This window comes from Peromyscus californicus, unplaced genomic scaffold (genome assembly GCF_007827085.1).
Source record: "Peromyscus californicus insignis strain IS unplaced genomic scaffold, ASM782708v3 Scaffold_24__1_contigs__length_46423439, whole genome shotgun sequence".
NCBI lineage: Eukaryota > Metazoa > Chordata > Mammalia > Rodentia > Cricetidae > Peromyscus > Peromyscus californicus.
Genome location: NW_026294535.1, coordinates 43,883,263 through 43,899,754, shown reverse-complemented (window position 1 = coordinate 43,899,754; position 16,492 = coordinate 43,883,263). Strand labels below are relative to the sequence as shown.

Genomic DNA, 16,492 nt, shown 5'->3' with positions numbered 1-16,492 from the left:
GGGGAGAGGGGAAACTGAGGCAAAGAACTTTGGGAAGAAAAAAATATTAAGCCAGAAACAGACCCATCAGGAGCCTGTGCAGGGGCAGGGTTTGGGGGGTCGGGGGGGGGGGGGAGTCAAGTAGGCTGCCTGTGGAGGGCCTGGGTCCTAGGGAGTACTACTCCAAGGAGTCCAAATGCTGCACTAAGTTGATTGATTGGTGGTGTTTGAAGGAGGGAGTCCGACATGTTCTCCTTAACCGTCTCTAGGCAAGCCACCTCTAAATCCTGGGTTCATAGCAACTCTGTGCATGGTCGGTCAGGGTGGGGGTAAAGGTCAGTGGTAGAATATTTGTCCTAGCACACAGGATGCCCCGTGTTCCATCCCTGGCAAGAAACACAAGTCCCCAGGGAAGGGACCACCTCCAAACACACCCATACTCTTCCCCTGGGGAGGAAGAGAGACCTGTAGGAGTCGGCCCTGTAGACTCTGAATGTCCTTCTTGGCTTTCCAGAGAAGGGGCCTCCTGCCTCAACTTACCTGACGATTCTAATTGCCCTTCCTGCTTCTCAGGAATAGCTCTAGGGGCCTTTCCCCACCTTCCTTCTGTCTGTGTCTGAAACTCATACTGGGGTCCTCTGCATGGCGGGGTGAGAGGGTTCACTTCCTCCTAGGAGACACAGTGGAATGCACTTGCAGCCAAGGACGATGGAAAAGGTTAATGGAGAAGGACGATGGAAGGATCACTGAGGGCCTTGCTGAGGAGAGGAACACTTCATGGGAGCTTGCCAGGCAGCCAGACAGCTCAGGGAAGACTCCTCTCCCTGGCCCTCTCCTCTCCTGCTTGAGCCGGCCTGTTACTAGTTGCTAGGAAAGGTGAACAGTTGAGTTATGAGATTGACGTGTTAATGTCCTGGCTTCCTGAGAGAAGGTTCCAGTCTCCCTGCTCAGACCCAAATCCTAAACATCCCTCTGTAGCTTCCTCCTCTGAGGCCAGACACACCTTTATTGCCGTTATTTTGATGCTGGGGGTGGCAGCTTCCCAAGACTTTTTCTTCGAGTCTTGTCCTTGGTGCTTTTTGTTTCTTTGTTTTTGTTTTCTATCGCTCTGTCACTCCCTCACGGGGCCTTCCAACCATGCCTCCCAGGGCCCAACCCTAAGTCAGATCCTTTCCAAACCCACACCCTCTTCCAACCCCTTCCTGGGGTTAGGTGCAGCTCAGGGTGGGTGGCAGAGCAAACAGTGTGCCCGAGGCCCTGGGTTCGGTCCCCCAGCACCAACAAAACCCAAATCAACCAGCCATTGCTTTACCTTTGCAAAGTCCTTCCTTATTCCAGTGTTACTCTTTCCTGTCTTGGCCCCGCACATATGAACCCCAGAGTTTATTCACACACGTGCGCGCGCGCACACACACACACACACACACACACACACACACACACACACACACACACATACACACACACCCTGGATTCTCTTCTGGGGGTCTTGCCCACCCCTTGGATTCCTGTGATCCAGATCTGAGTAGGGGGAGCTTGCTTGTCCTTGGGGAACCTAGGGCTGTTGAGTGGGACCATGCCAGGGTCTCTGAGTTGGTGGTGACTTGTGCCCGGGAACCTGGTCCCGCCCCCCTGTGTTCTGTCCCAGATTTCAGCCTGGTTTGCAGGATCCTGCATTGTTTGGAGAAGGAAGCAGTTGGCTCTGGAGTGTTTCCCGTGCTGTGGCCTCATGGCACCAGTAGAGAGCCTCCCAGAAGGAGGTGAGGGGTAGGGGAGAGGGGATTGTCCGTCACACTCCCGTGAGATGACAGTCCCCCAGGCCTGACTGCCCAGGCTGGAGAGTTGGGCTTCCTTACCCGTCCGCCCACCCTCCCACACCGTGAGAGGCAGCAGGCTCTAATCTGGACTCCCTTAGGTCAGAAGTTACTGTGTTGGGACTCTATCTCCCAAAGCCAGGATATGTGCTGCCCCGCCTCCGTCTTAGGGAGCGGGGGAGGGGGTCATTCTCTGGGTTCACCCCAGGACAGCTGTGTCACCCTCTGGGCAACCTCTGCATTTAGCCCCCTTCCTGTCTTTTTGGCTGTCTGTCTGTCCATCTTCTTATGGTCTTCCAGAAGCTCTGTGTCTCTGGCCCTCCTGGTTCCCATCTTTTATTTACCCTTCCTCTGCTGTCTTCCCAGCCCTGACCCTCTGTTCTCAGTCACTGTCTTACTTTCTTTGGGCTAACTATATTTACCTCTCTGCAGGTCCCCTAGATCGTGAAAGCTGCTTGGTAGTGGCATCTCTTCCGGGCTTTCCTTCCTGCCCTTTACCTTTGCTATTCTTCCCCTCCTGGACCCAGACTGTCCCCTCCAACTTACCCCCCCAAATTCCTCTCTTCTAACCAAACCCCTTTGACTGATTTTGGAAATTGGGATCAGGGCAAATATTTCTAAAACAACAACAACAACAACAAAACTGGTGTGTGTGTGTGTGTGTGTGTGTGTGTGTGTGTGTGTGTGTGTGTGTGTGTGTGAGATTGGGGGTATTTCAGAAAGAAAGGAAAGAGGTGAGACCTCTGGTAGAACTTCCTCCTAACCGGCGGAGTCTGAGAACTTAAGGAGGTCAGGAGCTTAGCGCTCTCCTGCTGGTGAGCACAGGCCATGTGGGCCATGGGGGAGGGCTAATAATGGACTCCGCCTTGGGAGAGAGATGTTGACCTCCGCAGGCATTCGAGGGGATCTGGATTTTATTTGTGGGGAAAGGAAAAGACAGGGTCGTGGGTCAGGCTAATGTCCTGAGTCAATATTGACTTAGGATAGAAGAGGAGACCCTTCTCTTCCCCCCGGCGGTCCAAGCCACCCTGTCTGTCCATCTGTCCCAGGCCGCAAAGCAGAGTTCCAGACTCAGGAATGACAAAAATGTGTCTGAGCCTCACTGAGCTGCGGGAAGGAGCCGCTGGTAACACCCAAAATACATAAAATTTGGGGGAAAAGCTCTGTTGGGCTGGAGGCCCTTGCAGCCTTGCTCCCAAACGTTGGAAAGCTCAGATTCCCGCAGCCTGCCCCAACCTCTCTGGCTCCTCGTGTGGTTTTTCCCTTACAGAATGTTACTATCGGAGGGAGCCCAGCCCTCTCTCTACCCTGTCACTCTCCAAATGGCCCCAGGGTCACTTTCTGCTCTTCCTGCCTCCTGCATCCTTGTCCTTCTGGAAGAATGTTGAAGGTTCCCAGGGGCTGTTGAAGGACAGGTCCCTGCTCTTTGGAGACGTCTCTGTCCAGGGTTTCCTTCTCTCCCTGTTCCCTAGCCAGGCATACTGGCCTCCTGTCCCCACCCCACCCCAAGGTCCCAGAGTGGGACAGAGGACGACAGCCAAGGCTTGAGCCAGGCAGTGGGGGTCTGTGTTGTGTCTGGATACACACCCAACCCCACACCTCCTGCCCTGGCTCCGACTTGGTGGCCCTGGGGGCCATGGCTGGGCTGGGTGCCTGGTTGGGGAGGGGCAGGGTGTTGGCCAGGTTAGCATGGCGGTCACATCTCCAGGCTGAGAACAGACAGCCCCTGTGTCCCCGTGCTCCGCAGTTCGCTCTCCCTCCTCCCTCTCTCCTGCTTCCCCCTCCTGCCCAAGCCCTCTTCCGTCCCATCCTTGCCCCTGTCCTCCATGCCCTCCTCCCCAGAGGCTACCCAGCCCCTGTTCCCCTCCCAATGCAAGGGGAACCGTGTTTCTGCCTCCTCCTTCTCAGTGTTCTCCTCTGTGAGATGGGGTTGCCCTAGCAAACACCCCGCGGCTTGACAGTCGGACCCCCAGGGCTTCCGATCTGTGTGTGGTACTTGGTGGTCGTGGGGCGGGAGCAGGCAGGGACCCTTCCTAGCCGCCGCCGCCGCCGACAATGATCTTGTTCCCCGTCTGAAGGCCCCAAGAATGGATTTTCTGAACCTTGGGTTCAGATGCAGACGATTCAGCTGAGGGCATCTCAGTTGGCTTGGCCTTTAAGGAGATTATACATTTCCTCCCCCACCCCCATCCCAGCTCCCTCCCAGCTTGGAGGAGGCTTCACTTGGCTGTGGAAACTGCCCCAAAGTAGGTTATGTGTTTTCCTTCTTCTCCCCCTGAAGGAAATCAAAGACAGGCTTCAGCCTTCTCACTCAAAATTCCTAGGGCTTTCTCCACCATGGCTGACAGGAAGTTCTTTCACTTATCTCTCTCCAATCCTTCTGCTATCCTGGCTGTCTTGAGAGACGCGCACCCCCACCCACCCCACCCCACCCACCCTCTGCCCCTGAGCCGGAGGAGATGGTGCAGAGGGACAGGGTCTGAGCCCTGCTCTTCCTTTCAGGGAGGGAGGGGGGCCCATCCCCCACTGCCCTCCCTCCACAAGAGCACATCTGGTTTGTGAATCTCTCTCATTTCAGCTTTTGGAGTTTGCCAGCTGCTGTTTCCTCTGTCGAATTCAGGCCAAAAATGGGGGTGGGGGACCGTGGGGGAACCATGTGAGGGCTAAAGGAGGGGATCCGTGGCTGGGACGTGGAAGACAGAGGTGGTTAGAATGACCAGCCAGTGACCTCAGACCCTGGCTGTGAGTTCTGCCCTGGGTAAAGTTGGGGCATGGGCTGAGCCCCAGGTACGGGAGGGAAGAAGTGTCACCGGTGTCTCAGGGGCCCGTTTCTGAGCTCCAAACATCCCATCTGCCTCTGAGTCCCACCGCAGTCCCTCTCCCGCCCCCACCCCCCCTCAGCCGGCCTGGCTGGCCAGGGGAAGTGATGGCCTCCAGCATGCTAACTAGGTTGGCGGGCTGTTTCCCCGGGAAGACCTCACAGCTGGCCCAGTGGGGTAATGAACTCAGCATTATCCACCTCCTCAAGGGGCCTTTATTCCCGGATCAGGGTAGGAGGGAGGAAGGGGGACTCCAAGGGGGCCTGGCCAGGCCATCCTTGGTGTGTTTCCTGAACTCAGCTCTGGTTCTGGCCAGGGGCCTGGGTACAGTCCTCCCTGCCAGAGATGGGGATGAGGGAGTCAGGGGACTGGGTACAGTCCTCCCTGCCAGAGATGGGGATGAGGGAGACAGGGGCCTGGGTACAGTCCTCCCTGCCAGAGATGGTGATGAGGGAGACAGGGGCCTGGTACAGTCCTCCCTGCCAGAGATGGGGATGAGGGAGTCAGGGGACTGGGTACTGCTCTCCCTGCCAGAGATGGGGATGAGGGAGACAAGGGCCTGATATAGTCCCCTCTCCAGAGATGGGGATGAGGGAGACAAGGGCCTGATATAGTCCCCTCTGCCAAAGATGGGGATGAGGGAGACAAGGGCCTGATATAGTCCCCTCTGCCAGAGATGGGGATGAGGGAAACAAGGGCCTGATATAGTCCCCTCTGCCAGAGATGGGGATGAGGGAAACAAGGGCCTGGTACAGTCCCCTCTGCCAGAGGTGGGGATGAGGGAGAGAGGGTATTTCCACTGGACTCCCTCCGTCAGAGCCCTGACACACTTTCCTTACTCTCCGGTCTCAGTCCTGCATTCCAGTTAGTGCTGTCCAGGCTCCCCAGGACCTGTGGCTCCGGAGGGGTCCTTGGCCTTTGCGTCCATCTTGGTGCCTAGTCAGTGCCTGTCACAGGAGCAGAAATGGGCTTGACCCAGGCGGGAGACAGGATCCCTGCCTGGTGTGGGTGAGAGACCCCTCCCTGTGCTGGACGTGGTGATAAGGCATCAGATGAAGGACTACAGTCTTTGAGAACCTAGAGCCGTGGGACTGGAGAGATGACTCAGTGGTTAAGAGCACTGGTTGCTTTTTCAGAGGGCTGGAGTTCGATTCCCACCACCCAAAGCCAGCTCGCACGCATCTGTAAGTCCACTTTCAGGGGGTACAATGCCTTCCTCTGCCCTCCTCAGGCACCAGGCAAACATGTGGTCCACAGACACACACGCAGGCAAAACACCCGTCCGTACACATAAAATAAAACTTTATAAAAGAGAGAGAGAACCTAGAGTCGGCTCAACTGAGTTGAGTCCTGAATTTGTCACTTGCTGGGTGTGTGATCCTGGGCAGGTCTGGCCCAGAAACCGGGCGTTGGCAGCTCTCTAGGCGTCGTCCTGTGGGGCAGACTAAAGGATGAGACGGCAGAGGGAGAGAGCTGGTCGATCACTGCCCCCAGCACGTAACTCTGCACACAGCCCCGTCAGCTGTCAGTGATGTAGCTCCTCACTGGGGATGAGGGCGATTAAAGTCAGGTGGTCCCCGTGGATATAGTCATTCCACAGGTGAGGGACGTCAGAATTAGTTCCTCTAGATCGAGCCAGCCGGGACCCTGCCACGGGTGGAGAGTGATCTTTAGATCCTCCTTATCTGGAGCACTCCCCCGCTGGAAGTCCCCTACTCTGTGGCCTGACCAGCAGGGAAGCTGTTAGGTGGAAGGTGGGCCTCCTGCCCTCTCCCATCCTCCCTGCTGTCCTCCGAGAAAACATCTCCGAGCCACACTGTGTGCCAAGGGCCTCTCCACAGTTCTCACGTGGGGGTCTGGTGGTAAGGAGTTGGAGCTGGGGTGACAGGTCAAGAGGCCAGTAGTGTCCCCGAGGTCAGAGAAGCAGAGTGGTTAGTTAGGAAAGGCCGTCTGCGGGCTGCCCGTGGGAACAAGAGGAGCGTGAGGAAGAACCCCACAGCAGAGGCCTCTGCTCTTCCCGTCACAGTTAGCAAGGTCAGGGGGTGCTGGGGTGCGATGACGAAACCAGAGCGGCACGGACTTTGACCCTGAAGCCCTGGGGTGGAGGGGCATGCGGGACACCCGGCCTCGAACACTTGGAAAGGGGCGATAAGACTCTTGAACCCTCCCCCTTTGCTATATCTGCGCTCTATGGAGGATTGACGCTGGGGAGGCATAGGAAGCTCCAGCGTCCACGAGTTGACCGCCATCCTGACTCTTCCCCTCCCCCTTCTCTCCTTGCCTTTAGCCCCTAAAACTTGCAGCCCGAAGCAGTTTGCCTGCAGAGACCAAATCACCTGTATCTCGAAGGGCTGGCGGTGTGATGGAGAGAAGGACTGCCCAGACGGCTCTGATGAGGCCCCTGAGATCTGTGAGTTCCTTTCCCGGGCCCCTCGCTCTAAACCCTGGGCTTTTTTCTCTTTCCTTTTTGCGGACTGTTTGGGATAGGAGCAGCCAGAGACTCTAGCCTGGCATGGCCCTTGCTCTGTGGCTGTGTCCGCCCGTGACATAGCTCAGTGTTCCCTCCTGCGTCTTCAAAGCACCCGGCACGGTGTGAGCAGTGATGGTACCCTGGACTTCTCCCTTGGCTGCTGCACCCCCAAGGCTGTTGGGGGACAGTGGCCTCCGCCACGAAGGAGATAACCAAGCTGCCCTTTCCTTACACCATTTTCTTCCTCCCACGTTTGAAGCTTCTCTGGCACTCGGTGAGTGGCCTTCAGGCCCTGCCAGGTACCCTTCTGCCCCTAGTCTCCCAGGCCAAAGGCCACTGCTCTTGCTCAGTCCCTGTACCAGAAGCCCCACCCCTGTGCCCTTCCCGACACCCCGCCTTCCCCTGCCCCCAATAAGTGGTGTAATCAGAGCAGCTGTTTAAACTGGGAGAAAGGTCCTCACCCAGCCCTCACCCTCCCAGTGGCCAGGAGAGGGGTGAATAGGGGGAGGACTTGCTGGCAGGACCCCAGAGTCCTAGGGTCTCTGCCTTCAGTATTTCCCCTGCATGGCCAGTCCTGGCCAAAGGTCTAAGCATGCTATCTTTTCTCGTCACCCAGCTTCAGTGCCACCCTGGGTCCCTTCTAGTACCTCTGGCATGGCTATCCAGGGTAGTGGTGAGGGTGGAAAGGAAGTTACTGGTTCTTCCTCACCCCTGCATCCTGCCCTGGAGGGGTGATCGCCGGGTATTAGGCCTGGAGCCTCCTGTGGTCTACATCACTTCCCCCTCCACGTTTCTGACCCTGGGCCTGTGTGTTGGAGAGAAAGCCACATGGGGATCGGCCACACGCTTTCATTCATCCCTTCCTTCAGTGTGAGGCAAACCCTCTCTTACTGAATCCCCACACGTGTGTGAACACACATGCACCCTCCTGGACCATAACAGACACACATAGCCCCACCAGGCACGAACACCCACCACACAGAGGCTCAGGTCGTTTGCACAGCCCATGTGGATGCTCCCAAAAGTGGCTGCAGAAACACTCAGACAGACAGATGCCCAAACACGCGTCGTGGCGGTGGGCACTCAGACCCAGACAGGCTCTCACACACACACACACACACACACACACACACACACACACACACACACGCACGCACGCACACATACACACAAAGTACGGAAACTCCCTTGCCTAGAACCTCTATAATCACTCTATCGGCCTCACACGAACCCCTGCCTGCTCGGGTGGGGTCAACACCAGAACAGACACACCTTGCCGTTGGGACCGTTGGTGTCTTCCTATCTCATCCCTCTTCCTGGCCGCTATGGAAACGAAGAAGGATGTTATCGGTAGACCACAAGTTTTGACCTTTCTAGATCTTCCCACCAGGCCTTTGCTCCGGGTTGGAAGTCTAGAATAATACAGCTTAAGAGAAATACAGTATAAGTCACATATGCAGTTTTGAAATATCCAAACAGCCACATTAAAAAAGCAAACAGCTAAAGTTAATTTGAATTTTTTTTTTTAAGATTTATTTATTTATTATATACACAGAAGAGGGTGCCAGATCTCACTATAGATGGTTGTGAGCCACCATGTGGTTGCTGGGAATTGAACTCAGGACCTCTGGAAGAGCAGTCGGTGCTCCTAACCTCTGAGCCATCTCTCCAGCCCTAATTTGAATATTTTTATCAAATGCACCCAAAATATTATTTCAGTATATTAATATTACTTGTATGAAATTATCAGAGATCTTTGGCCCTCTTTTGATATTTGATATAAAAAAACTAGTATATATTTTATATGTAGGTTTTAGGGTTTTTTTGGTTTTTTTTGGATTTTTCCAGACAGGGTTTCTCTGTGTAGCCCTGGCTGTCCTGGAACTCACTCTGTAGCCCAGGCTGGCCTCAAACTCACCCAGATCCACCTGGCTCTGCCTCCCGAGTGCTGGGATTAAAGGTACCACGCCTGGCTTTGTATGGACTTTTAATTTAGCACACTTAAAGTGTTTGAGAACGGCATACGGCTGTGTCTGTGAACTGGCTCACTTCTAGACGTGGGCTTCACCCGACCCGAGCTCTGTGCTCTGAGAATCACAGGGAGGTAGTTTATTTCTGTTTGTCATGGGAGCTCCCTCTCTGCCAGGGACTGTGTTTCCTTAAACTTCTGCCTGTCTCCTGGTTTATAGACTATCGAGGGTATAGGGTCCATAAGCATGGCGCGTTTACGGTAGGCCCTGGCGTTCCCCTTCGCACGGATGACAGATGCGTGGCTACTGCTGTGGGTGGTGAAGCGGTAGTTAGAAGAGTCCGTTTAGTCCCTAAGACCCCTTGAGATCTACGGCTCTCTGAAATGCCAATCTTGGTTTATTCCTCACCTTCCCCACCCAGTACCAGGATGACTAACTGGCTACCTCAGGCAGCTTGGTGATGCCGTCACATCTGTTTGCTCCCAGGTCCCCAAAGTAAAGCCCAGAGATGTCAACCAAATGAGCACAATTGTCTGGGGACCGAACTGTGTGTTCCCATGTCTCGTCTCTGCAACGGGGTCCAAGACTGTATGGATGGTTCGGATGAGGGCGCTCACTGCCGAGGTAAGGGTGCCACGCGCTCTCCTGTGCCGTGGGGTACATGTTCTCTTGGCGCAGCATCTGGGGGGATGTTACAGTTCACGATCAAGGACCGTCCTTGGACTTTAGTGGGTATGAGACCTTGTCTTGCTCCCTTGCCCAGACTTGTCAATGAAATTAGTGGGCCCCTTGGGCTTGGAGCCTGATCAAACAGCCCTCTGGGCTTCAGCTGTGGGCCAGACTGGGCACTTTTCCTCTGGCTGTGTGTGCTCGGACAAGTCACCTCTCTTCAAGCCTGTTCTCAACTATTAGATGAGAAGTGTTTTTATATTCTGTTTTTAATAGTGGACTACTTTCTTCAAACGTTTTCCTCCATGACTCCTGGGTGTGAACACAGAGGAACAGAGATGTTGTCATCCGAGCTAGGGTTAGGGACGTCAAGTTTGGTTCACTGACCCTGCCAGAGTTCTAGAAGGCACCCCTCAAGAACTGCAAATCTGGGGGGTCCGAAGGCCGCTCTGGTCCTTCCTTTCCATATGTTCTCAAAGCTGGTTGATGGGAAAGCCTTTCAGACGGAGGAGGGGACATCAGTAACCAGTCACACCCCTTGGCTGCGGTAGCGGATTAAGAGGAATCCGTGATGTGGCTTGGCTGCTAGAGAAATAGTAGCCTCTCTTCTGCCCCAGGTTCTGGGCCTGGAGCAAGCAGTTTGACAGGTCTTGAGGAGGGCAGTCATAGGAGTGGGGGGTGGGGCCAGTGTCATATGTCATACACATGTCAGAAAACATCTGCTTGTGGGAGGAGACACATCTGGATCCTTTCACTCCAGCGGGGACTGTGGAGCAAGGGGGTTTGTGGGAGATTTTTTTTTTTTTTTCCTCCTTCCTTTTGGCTGATTTCATCTGGAGCTCTTGGGATGAGATACAGAAAGTTAGTTTAGGGCTAACTTCAGCCCTGTGGCCAATCCTAACCAGAGCATTGTGTGCCCAGGTTTGCTTCCCTTTCGAATACCTTTTTAGTCTCAGAAACAAACAAACAAGAAACTTGGCTTGGCATCCCGCAATATTAGAGAAGCCCGCCCGCCCGCCCACCCACAAGACTTCTTTTCCAGATTTCCCACATCAGGCAGCATTTACCCCCTTGGTGAAAGACGGGAAACTCGGTCTTTCTGACCGGAGGGCGGAGGGAAGAGTAACTGAGGTTTACCCCGCCCCTCCCGCAGCTCCTCCTGGCGAGCTCAGTGCTTTAAACACCTTAACCTCTCAGCGGTTTTCTCCTAGGTGGGGGTGTGAAGAGCCTGGACAAAGGGGTCTTTGTGGCCTAGTCGCCTGGCCCCAAGCAAGCCCTTAATTGGGTCGGTGCTGGGGGGGGGGGGCACAATTCTCCCACCTCGTCCCGCCCCTGTCTTACCCCCTCTGTCTCCCCTGGAGAAGTGGGTCATGGCAGGAGGAGGAACTCATCTTATTCTTCCTCTTCCTCCTCCATCTGGACTCTGAGTCTTCCCTGTGAGGCCTCCGGAGCCCAAGGATGACGTAGAACAGCACTTCTAGGCCGGAGGGCAGAAGCACTAACTGTCGCATTGCCTGTCCCTACTTCACCCTCCGCTGGAGCTGACATAGTAACTCCCTTCAGGAGCAAACATAAGGCACAGGGAAGATTCACTGTCTCTTCTTGTTGACCCTGTCAAAAAATACCAGAAGCCATCCTGGGGCGAGGGGTGACACCGATGGTCCAGGGTGAACAGAGCAGGCAGAGGCGGGTGCCAAGCCACAGTCGGCTGTGTGACCTTGCGCCGCATTGGTGCTTTCTGGGCTCTGCGAAATCCTGCGCTTGCTTCCTAAGTGCTCTCCCTCTCGGGCACCGCGGCCTTTACTTCAAAGCAGCTTCCGAAGGGTGACTGGAGACGGGGGAAGGTTGCTGTCCTGGGGTGGCTGCGTGTCTGGGGGCCTGAGTGTGTCTCTCCTACCCCGTGCAGAGCTCCGGGTCAACTGTTCTCGAATGGGCTGTCAGCACCATTGTGTCCCCACACCCAGTGGACCCACCTGCTTCTGCAACAGCAGCTTCCAGCTGCAGGCAGACGGCAAGACGTGCAAAGGTACGTGAACGTGGCTGTGTGCGTGTGTGTGTGTGTGACATGCAAAGGTATGTGAACGTGGCTGTGTGTGTGTGTGTGTGTGTGTGTGTGTGTGTGAGTGTGTGTGTGTGAGTGAGCGGGACATGCAAAGGTATGTGAACGTGGCTGTGTGTGTGTGTGACATGCAAAGGTATGTGAACGTGGCTGTGTGCGTGTGTGTGTGTGTGTGTGTGTGTGTGTGTGTGTGTGTGTGGGACATGCAAAGGTATGTGAACGTGACTGTGTGCAGGGGTGTGTGTGTATGAACGTGGCTGTGTGTGTGTGAGAGGACATGCAAAGGTATGTGAACGTGACTGTGTGCGAGTGTGTGTGTGAGAGGGCTGGCTGCCAGGTGAGTTGAAGCAGGGACTGGACTGAGGGAGAAAAAGACAAAAAGGAGGGCCCAAGGGGCAGCCCAGACATAGTGTGGCTGTGAGCCCTAAGTATTGCTTTCAGCGGAGCTTTCAAAACTCTTCGAAAAATTTTCGGTTGCACATGAATTTTGTTGTAAAAAATTAAAGCATTAGCCAGATGGTATGGCTCACACCTGTACTTGAAAAGCTGAGGTAGGTGGATTATTAATGAGTTCCAGGCCAACCTGGGCTACAGAGTAAAAGCCTTTCTAAAAAAAAAAGAAAAAGAGAAAAAAAAAAAGAAAAAGAGAAAAAAAAAAAGAAAAAGATCAAAGCCGAGCGGTGGTGGCACACACCTTTAATCCCAGCACTTGGGAGGCAGAGGCAGGCGGATCTCTGTGAGTTCGAGGCCAGCCTGGGCTACAGAGTTCTAGGACAGCCAGGATTACACAGAGAAACCCAGTCTTAAAAAGAGAGAGAGAGAGACAGAGACAGAGACAGAGACATAGACATAGAGAAAAGAAAAGAAAAAAATAAAAGCATTACAGATAAAACAGAGCTCCTTAATAAATTCTCTTCCGTTCTGCCCCCATTCTGCCTGGAGGTGAATCCAGCAGTGTGCTGTACCCCTCCACCAGCCCTCTGTTGCCATCACCAAGACTCTAATTGTAAATCTTGCTTGTGTGTGTGTTCTTTTTCCATACGTAATGCCACACTGTAGGTATCACTTACAGTGTTTTCCACTCCTCAGTACATTCTAGGGATTTTCCCTTACCCTCTCACCCCACCCTGCCCCACCCCGCCCCACCCGCCACAGTAGTCTGTAGAGATCTACCTCATTCACTAAAAACCACTGTGACGTGCCACTACGACCACAGTTGACTTGGCCATTTCCCTGTTGGTGAATAAGATGTCCCCAGTTTCCCCTCTGTCACAAACAATGCAAACCTTTCTGTTTAAGTTTGTCTGCCTCGAGTCTGCACAAATACCACCTTCTCCGTGTGGCTGTCCTTAACCACTCTCCGTGCGTCAGACCCTCACAAGTAGGCCTTCTCCTTCTTTTCCCTTTTTTTTTTTTAAATGTGTATCAGTGTTTTACCTACATATATGTATGTGCACCACATGCATGCCTGGTGCCCACGGAGGACAGAAAAGAGTGTTGGATCCCCTGGAACTAATAACATGGATGGTTGTGAGCCACCGTGTGGGCACTGGGAACTGAACCCAGGTCCTCTGCAAGAGCGGCAAGTGCTCCTAACACCTCTTCAGCCCCTCTGTCCTTTTTTTTTTTTTTTTAAAGATTTATTTATTTTTATATGTATGAGTCAGTGTTTTGCCTACATGTGTTTGTGTACCACGTGCATACTTGATGCCCCAAGAAGTCAGAAGAAGGCGTAGGAATCCCTGAAATTGACATTACTGATGGTTGTGAGTCACCATGTGGTTGCTGGGAACAGAACCTGGGTCCTCTGGAAGAGCTGTAAGTGTTCTTAACCACTGAGCCATCTCCACAGCCCCTTGCCTTTTTTTGGGTTTTGGTTTTTTTGTTTTTTGTTTTGGTTTTTCGAGACAAGATTTCTCTGTGTAGCTTTGGAGCCTGTCCTGGATCTCACTCTGTAGAACAGGCTGGCCTTGAACTCACAGAGATCCGCCTGGCTCTGCCTCCCCAGTGCTGGGACTAAAGGCGTGCGCCACCACCGCCCGGCCCTTGTCTTTTATTTTAAGAGCAGTGCTAAGTAAGGATCAAACCCAGGGCCTTGCACATGTCAGGTAGGCACCCTGCTGCTGACGTACACCACAGCCCCGCTTTGCCCTTTGTTTCCAACAGCACTGGTCATTTCCCACTCTACTACTTCCTTGAACCCAAGCTTTACCCTTTTTTTTCCTTTATTAAAACATCAGCCTTCCGTTTATTACCAGAGTGTAAGTTTCATGAAGACAGTAATGTAGTTCTGTTTTCAAATTCGTCATTGTGTCTTCCGAGCCTGCCTCATCGGTTTTCTGAGAAACGTTTCCTGAATGACCGTGGGGCATGATGGAGCAGAGGAAATCCCAAAACTATGTTTTCTGGGCAGTAGGTTTGCACATTCGGATCTGTCACCGGTTCCTCCAAACTGTCCCCCGGCTGGTGGTGTCACAGGGCACCCTGCTGCACTGGATAACAGCTCTCCTGTCTTCCTCTCTCCTCGCAGATTTTGACGAATGCTCCGTGTATGGCACCTGCAGCCAGCTTTGTACCAACACGGACGGCTCCTTCACATGTGGCTGTGTCGAGGGCTACCTGCTCCAGCCGGACAACCGCTCATGCAAAGCCAAGAATGGTGGGTGCGGCTGCCCCCCGGCCACGGAGCAAATAGTGGCCTCGGCAGCCAGAAGTCCCCACTGACCTTTGTTTGTCCCATCTTCAGAGCCAGTAGATCGGCCGCCGGTGCTACTGATCGCCAACTCCCAGAACATCCTAGCTACATACCTGAGTGGAGCCCAGGTGTCCACCATCACACCCACCAGCACCCGACAGACCACGGCCATGGACTTCAGCTACGCCAATGAGACCGTGTGCTGGGTGCACGTCGGGGACAGTGCCGCCCAGACACAGCTCAAGTGTGCCCGGATGCCTGGCCTGAAGGGCTTTGTGGACGAGCATACCATCAACATCTCCCTCAGTCTGCACCGTGAGTGGCCCGTTCTGAGGGGAGGGGAGATGGGCGAGACGGACCCTACCTGGAAAAATTAGACGGAAGGAGCCCCGCTCGGGGCAGGAGCCCAGTGAAGATGCCTCCAGCAGAGGCCGGAGACAGGGGGCTTGAGGCCTCTTTGTAGCAGGAGCAGAGGGATGGCGGCTCTTCTTCTGCTACACTCTGAGCTGTCTGTCTCTAGATGGCATTTTGCTTTTCTGGTCCAGGGCTAAGGGAGGCCTCAGTGGAGAATAGAAGGCTGAGAGGGCCATGAATGGTCACTCTCCCGAGACCAGGGACTGTCCCGTCCTTGAAAGAGGAGTGTGGATTAGACCATGAGGGGCTTCCCCATATAGCAGGAGCCGGGACTAGGGGAAAAAAGCTAAGGATTTGGAGAAGGGTCAGGGAACGGGGGTGTTAGGTAGCAGAGGGCAGAGGAGCCTGAGCCTGGCTTGGTTTGGTCTCCTGTGGAGTACTTTCACCCTCAGGAGTATGGCCAGAAAGGACTTCCCACCGCTGGGTAGGTGCCAAGTCCCCGAGCCTGTTTCCGGTCCTTGGCAGTCAATGAGACCGAGGGAGGAGCCGTGAGCTGCTTGAGCACTGAGGATATGCTGGCCGTTCCCATTCAGGCTCGCTGCCGACGCAGCTTGACGGTCGTACTTGACGGTCGTACAGTGGAGGAGGGTGTCACGGGCCGGGCTCACGCATAGCTGGGTGCAGACCCACGGCAGTGTTGTTACACAAACAAACAAAAACTACTTCCACAGAGTCCACAGCTGGCAGACTCACATTCCCCGAAAAGCCGCAGAGGGCTGAGGGGAAGGATCTGGACTGTGGCTGATCTGTCCCCCGCCCTCAGGCGTAACTGGAACTCTGACCCGGAGTAAACCAAAATTCCCTACCTCAACTTGGGTTCCCTAAGCTCCATAATGGATTGGTGCTAGTCTGTCCAGGTCTGATAAACTGAAGTGAAAGCCTTGTGGTAAATGAGGTACATAGCTTAGGGTTGCAAACTTCAGGTCCTCTTAGTTTGTCCCTGCCCCACCCCAGCTGGAGCCGATGCTGAGCCCAGGGGCCTCACTAGCAGAGGCTAAGCATGTGTTCTGTGGCTGAGTATAGCCCTCGCTCCTGTAGTAGATGCATAAGTTCCTTTCTTCTGGGCCTGGGAGGCTTTCTGTAGAAAGCAAAGGTCCCATGACATTGTGAAGGATTCGGTCTGAGTGAGAGGGTCCTTTTGGGGATGGTGGAGAACAGAGGAGCCCTTCCTGTCTGTGGCTCAGGATACGGCTCCAACATTGGCTCTGGCTTCCCAGCACCATAGTGTCCAAGGTCCACTGTGGTTGGATATGTGTTCCTTCTGGAGTGCTGGGCCGAGAGCTGCCTGGCACCTGAGGGGTGGGCAGCCCAAGGAGCCCTGTGTGGTGAGATTGGAGACAACTTCCTCGTTTGTGTTTCTGGTTCACCGTGCCACTCAACAGGCCTGCTTGGGCCAAGAGACACGGCAGCCTTTTCTCCAGCCTTGCCACAGGGCCAGAGAGTGGTACGCTGGGTAGGTGGCTATGATGTACCCTCTGAGAACCTTCTCAACTTCTGCTCTGGCTTGGTCCATTCTCCCGACTTCCTTCCCCACAGAAGCAGGAAGTAACCTTGGGTAGATACCCCTCCCTTGGCAAACAGATTTGCCTTGCCTCCCCAGGCT

At 54.3% G+C, this 16,492-nt stretch overlaps 1 protein-coding gene across 1 annotated transcript in view; it reads left to right on the top strand.

Annotated features, from left to right (window-relative positions):
• Lrp1 (LDL receptor related protein 1) overlaps positions 1-16,492 on the top strand; it is an 80,890-nt gene that overhangs the window by 1,980 nt on the left and 62,418 nt on the right. Inside the window, 5 exon segments of the mRNA XM_052753604.1 lie at positions 6,900-7,022; positions 9,539-9,676; positions 11,628-11,747; positions 14,311-14,439; positions 14,527-14,790. Of these exon segments, the coding sequence (XP_052609564.1) occupies positions 6,900-7,022; positions 9,539-9,676; positions 11,628-11,747; positions 14,311-14,439; positions 14,527-14,790 (774 nt within the window).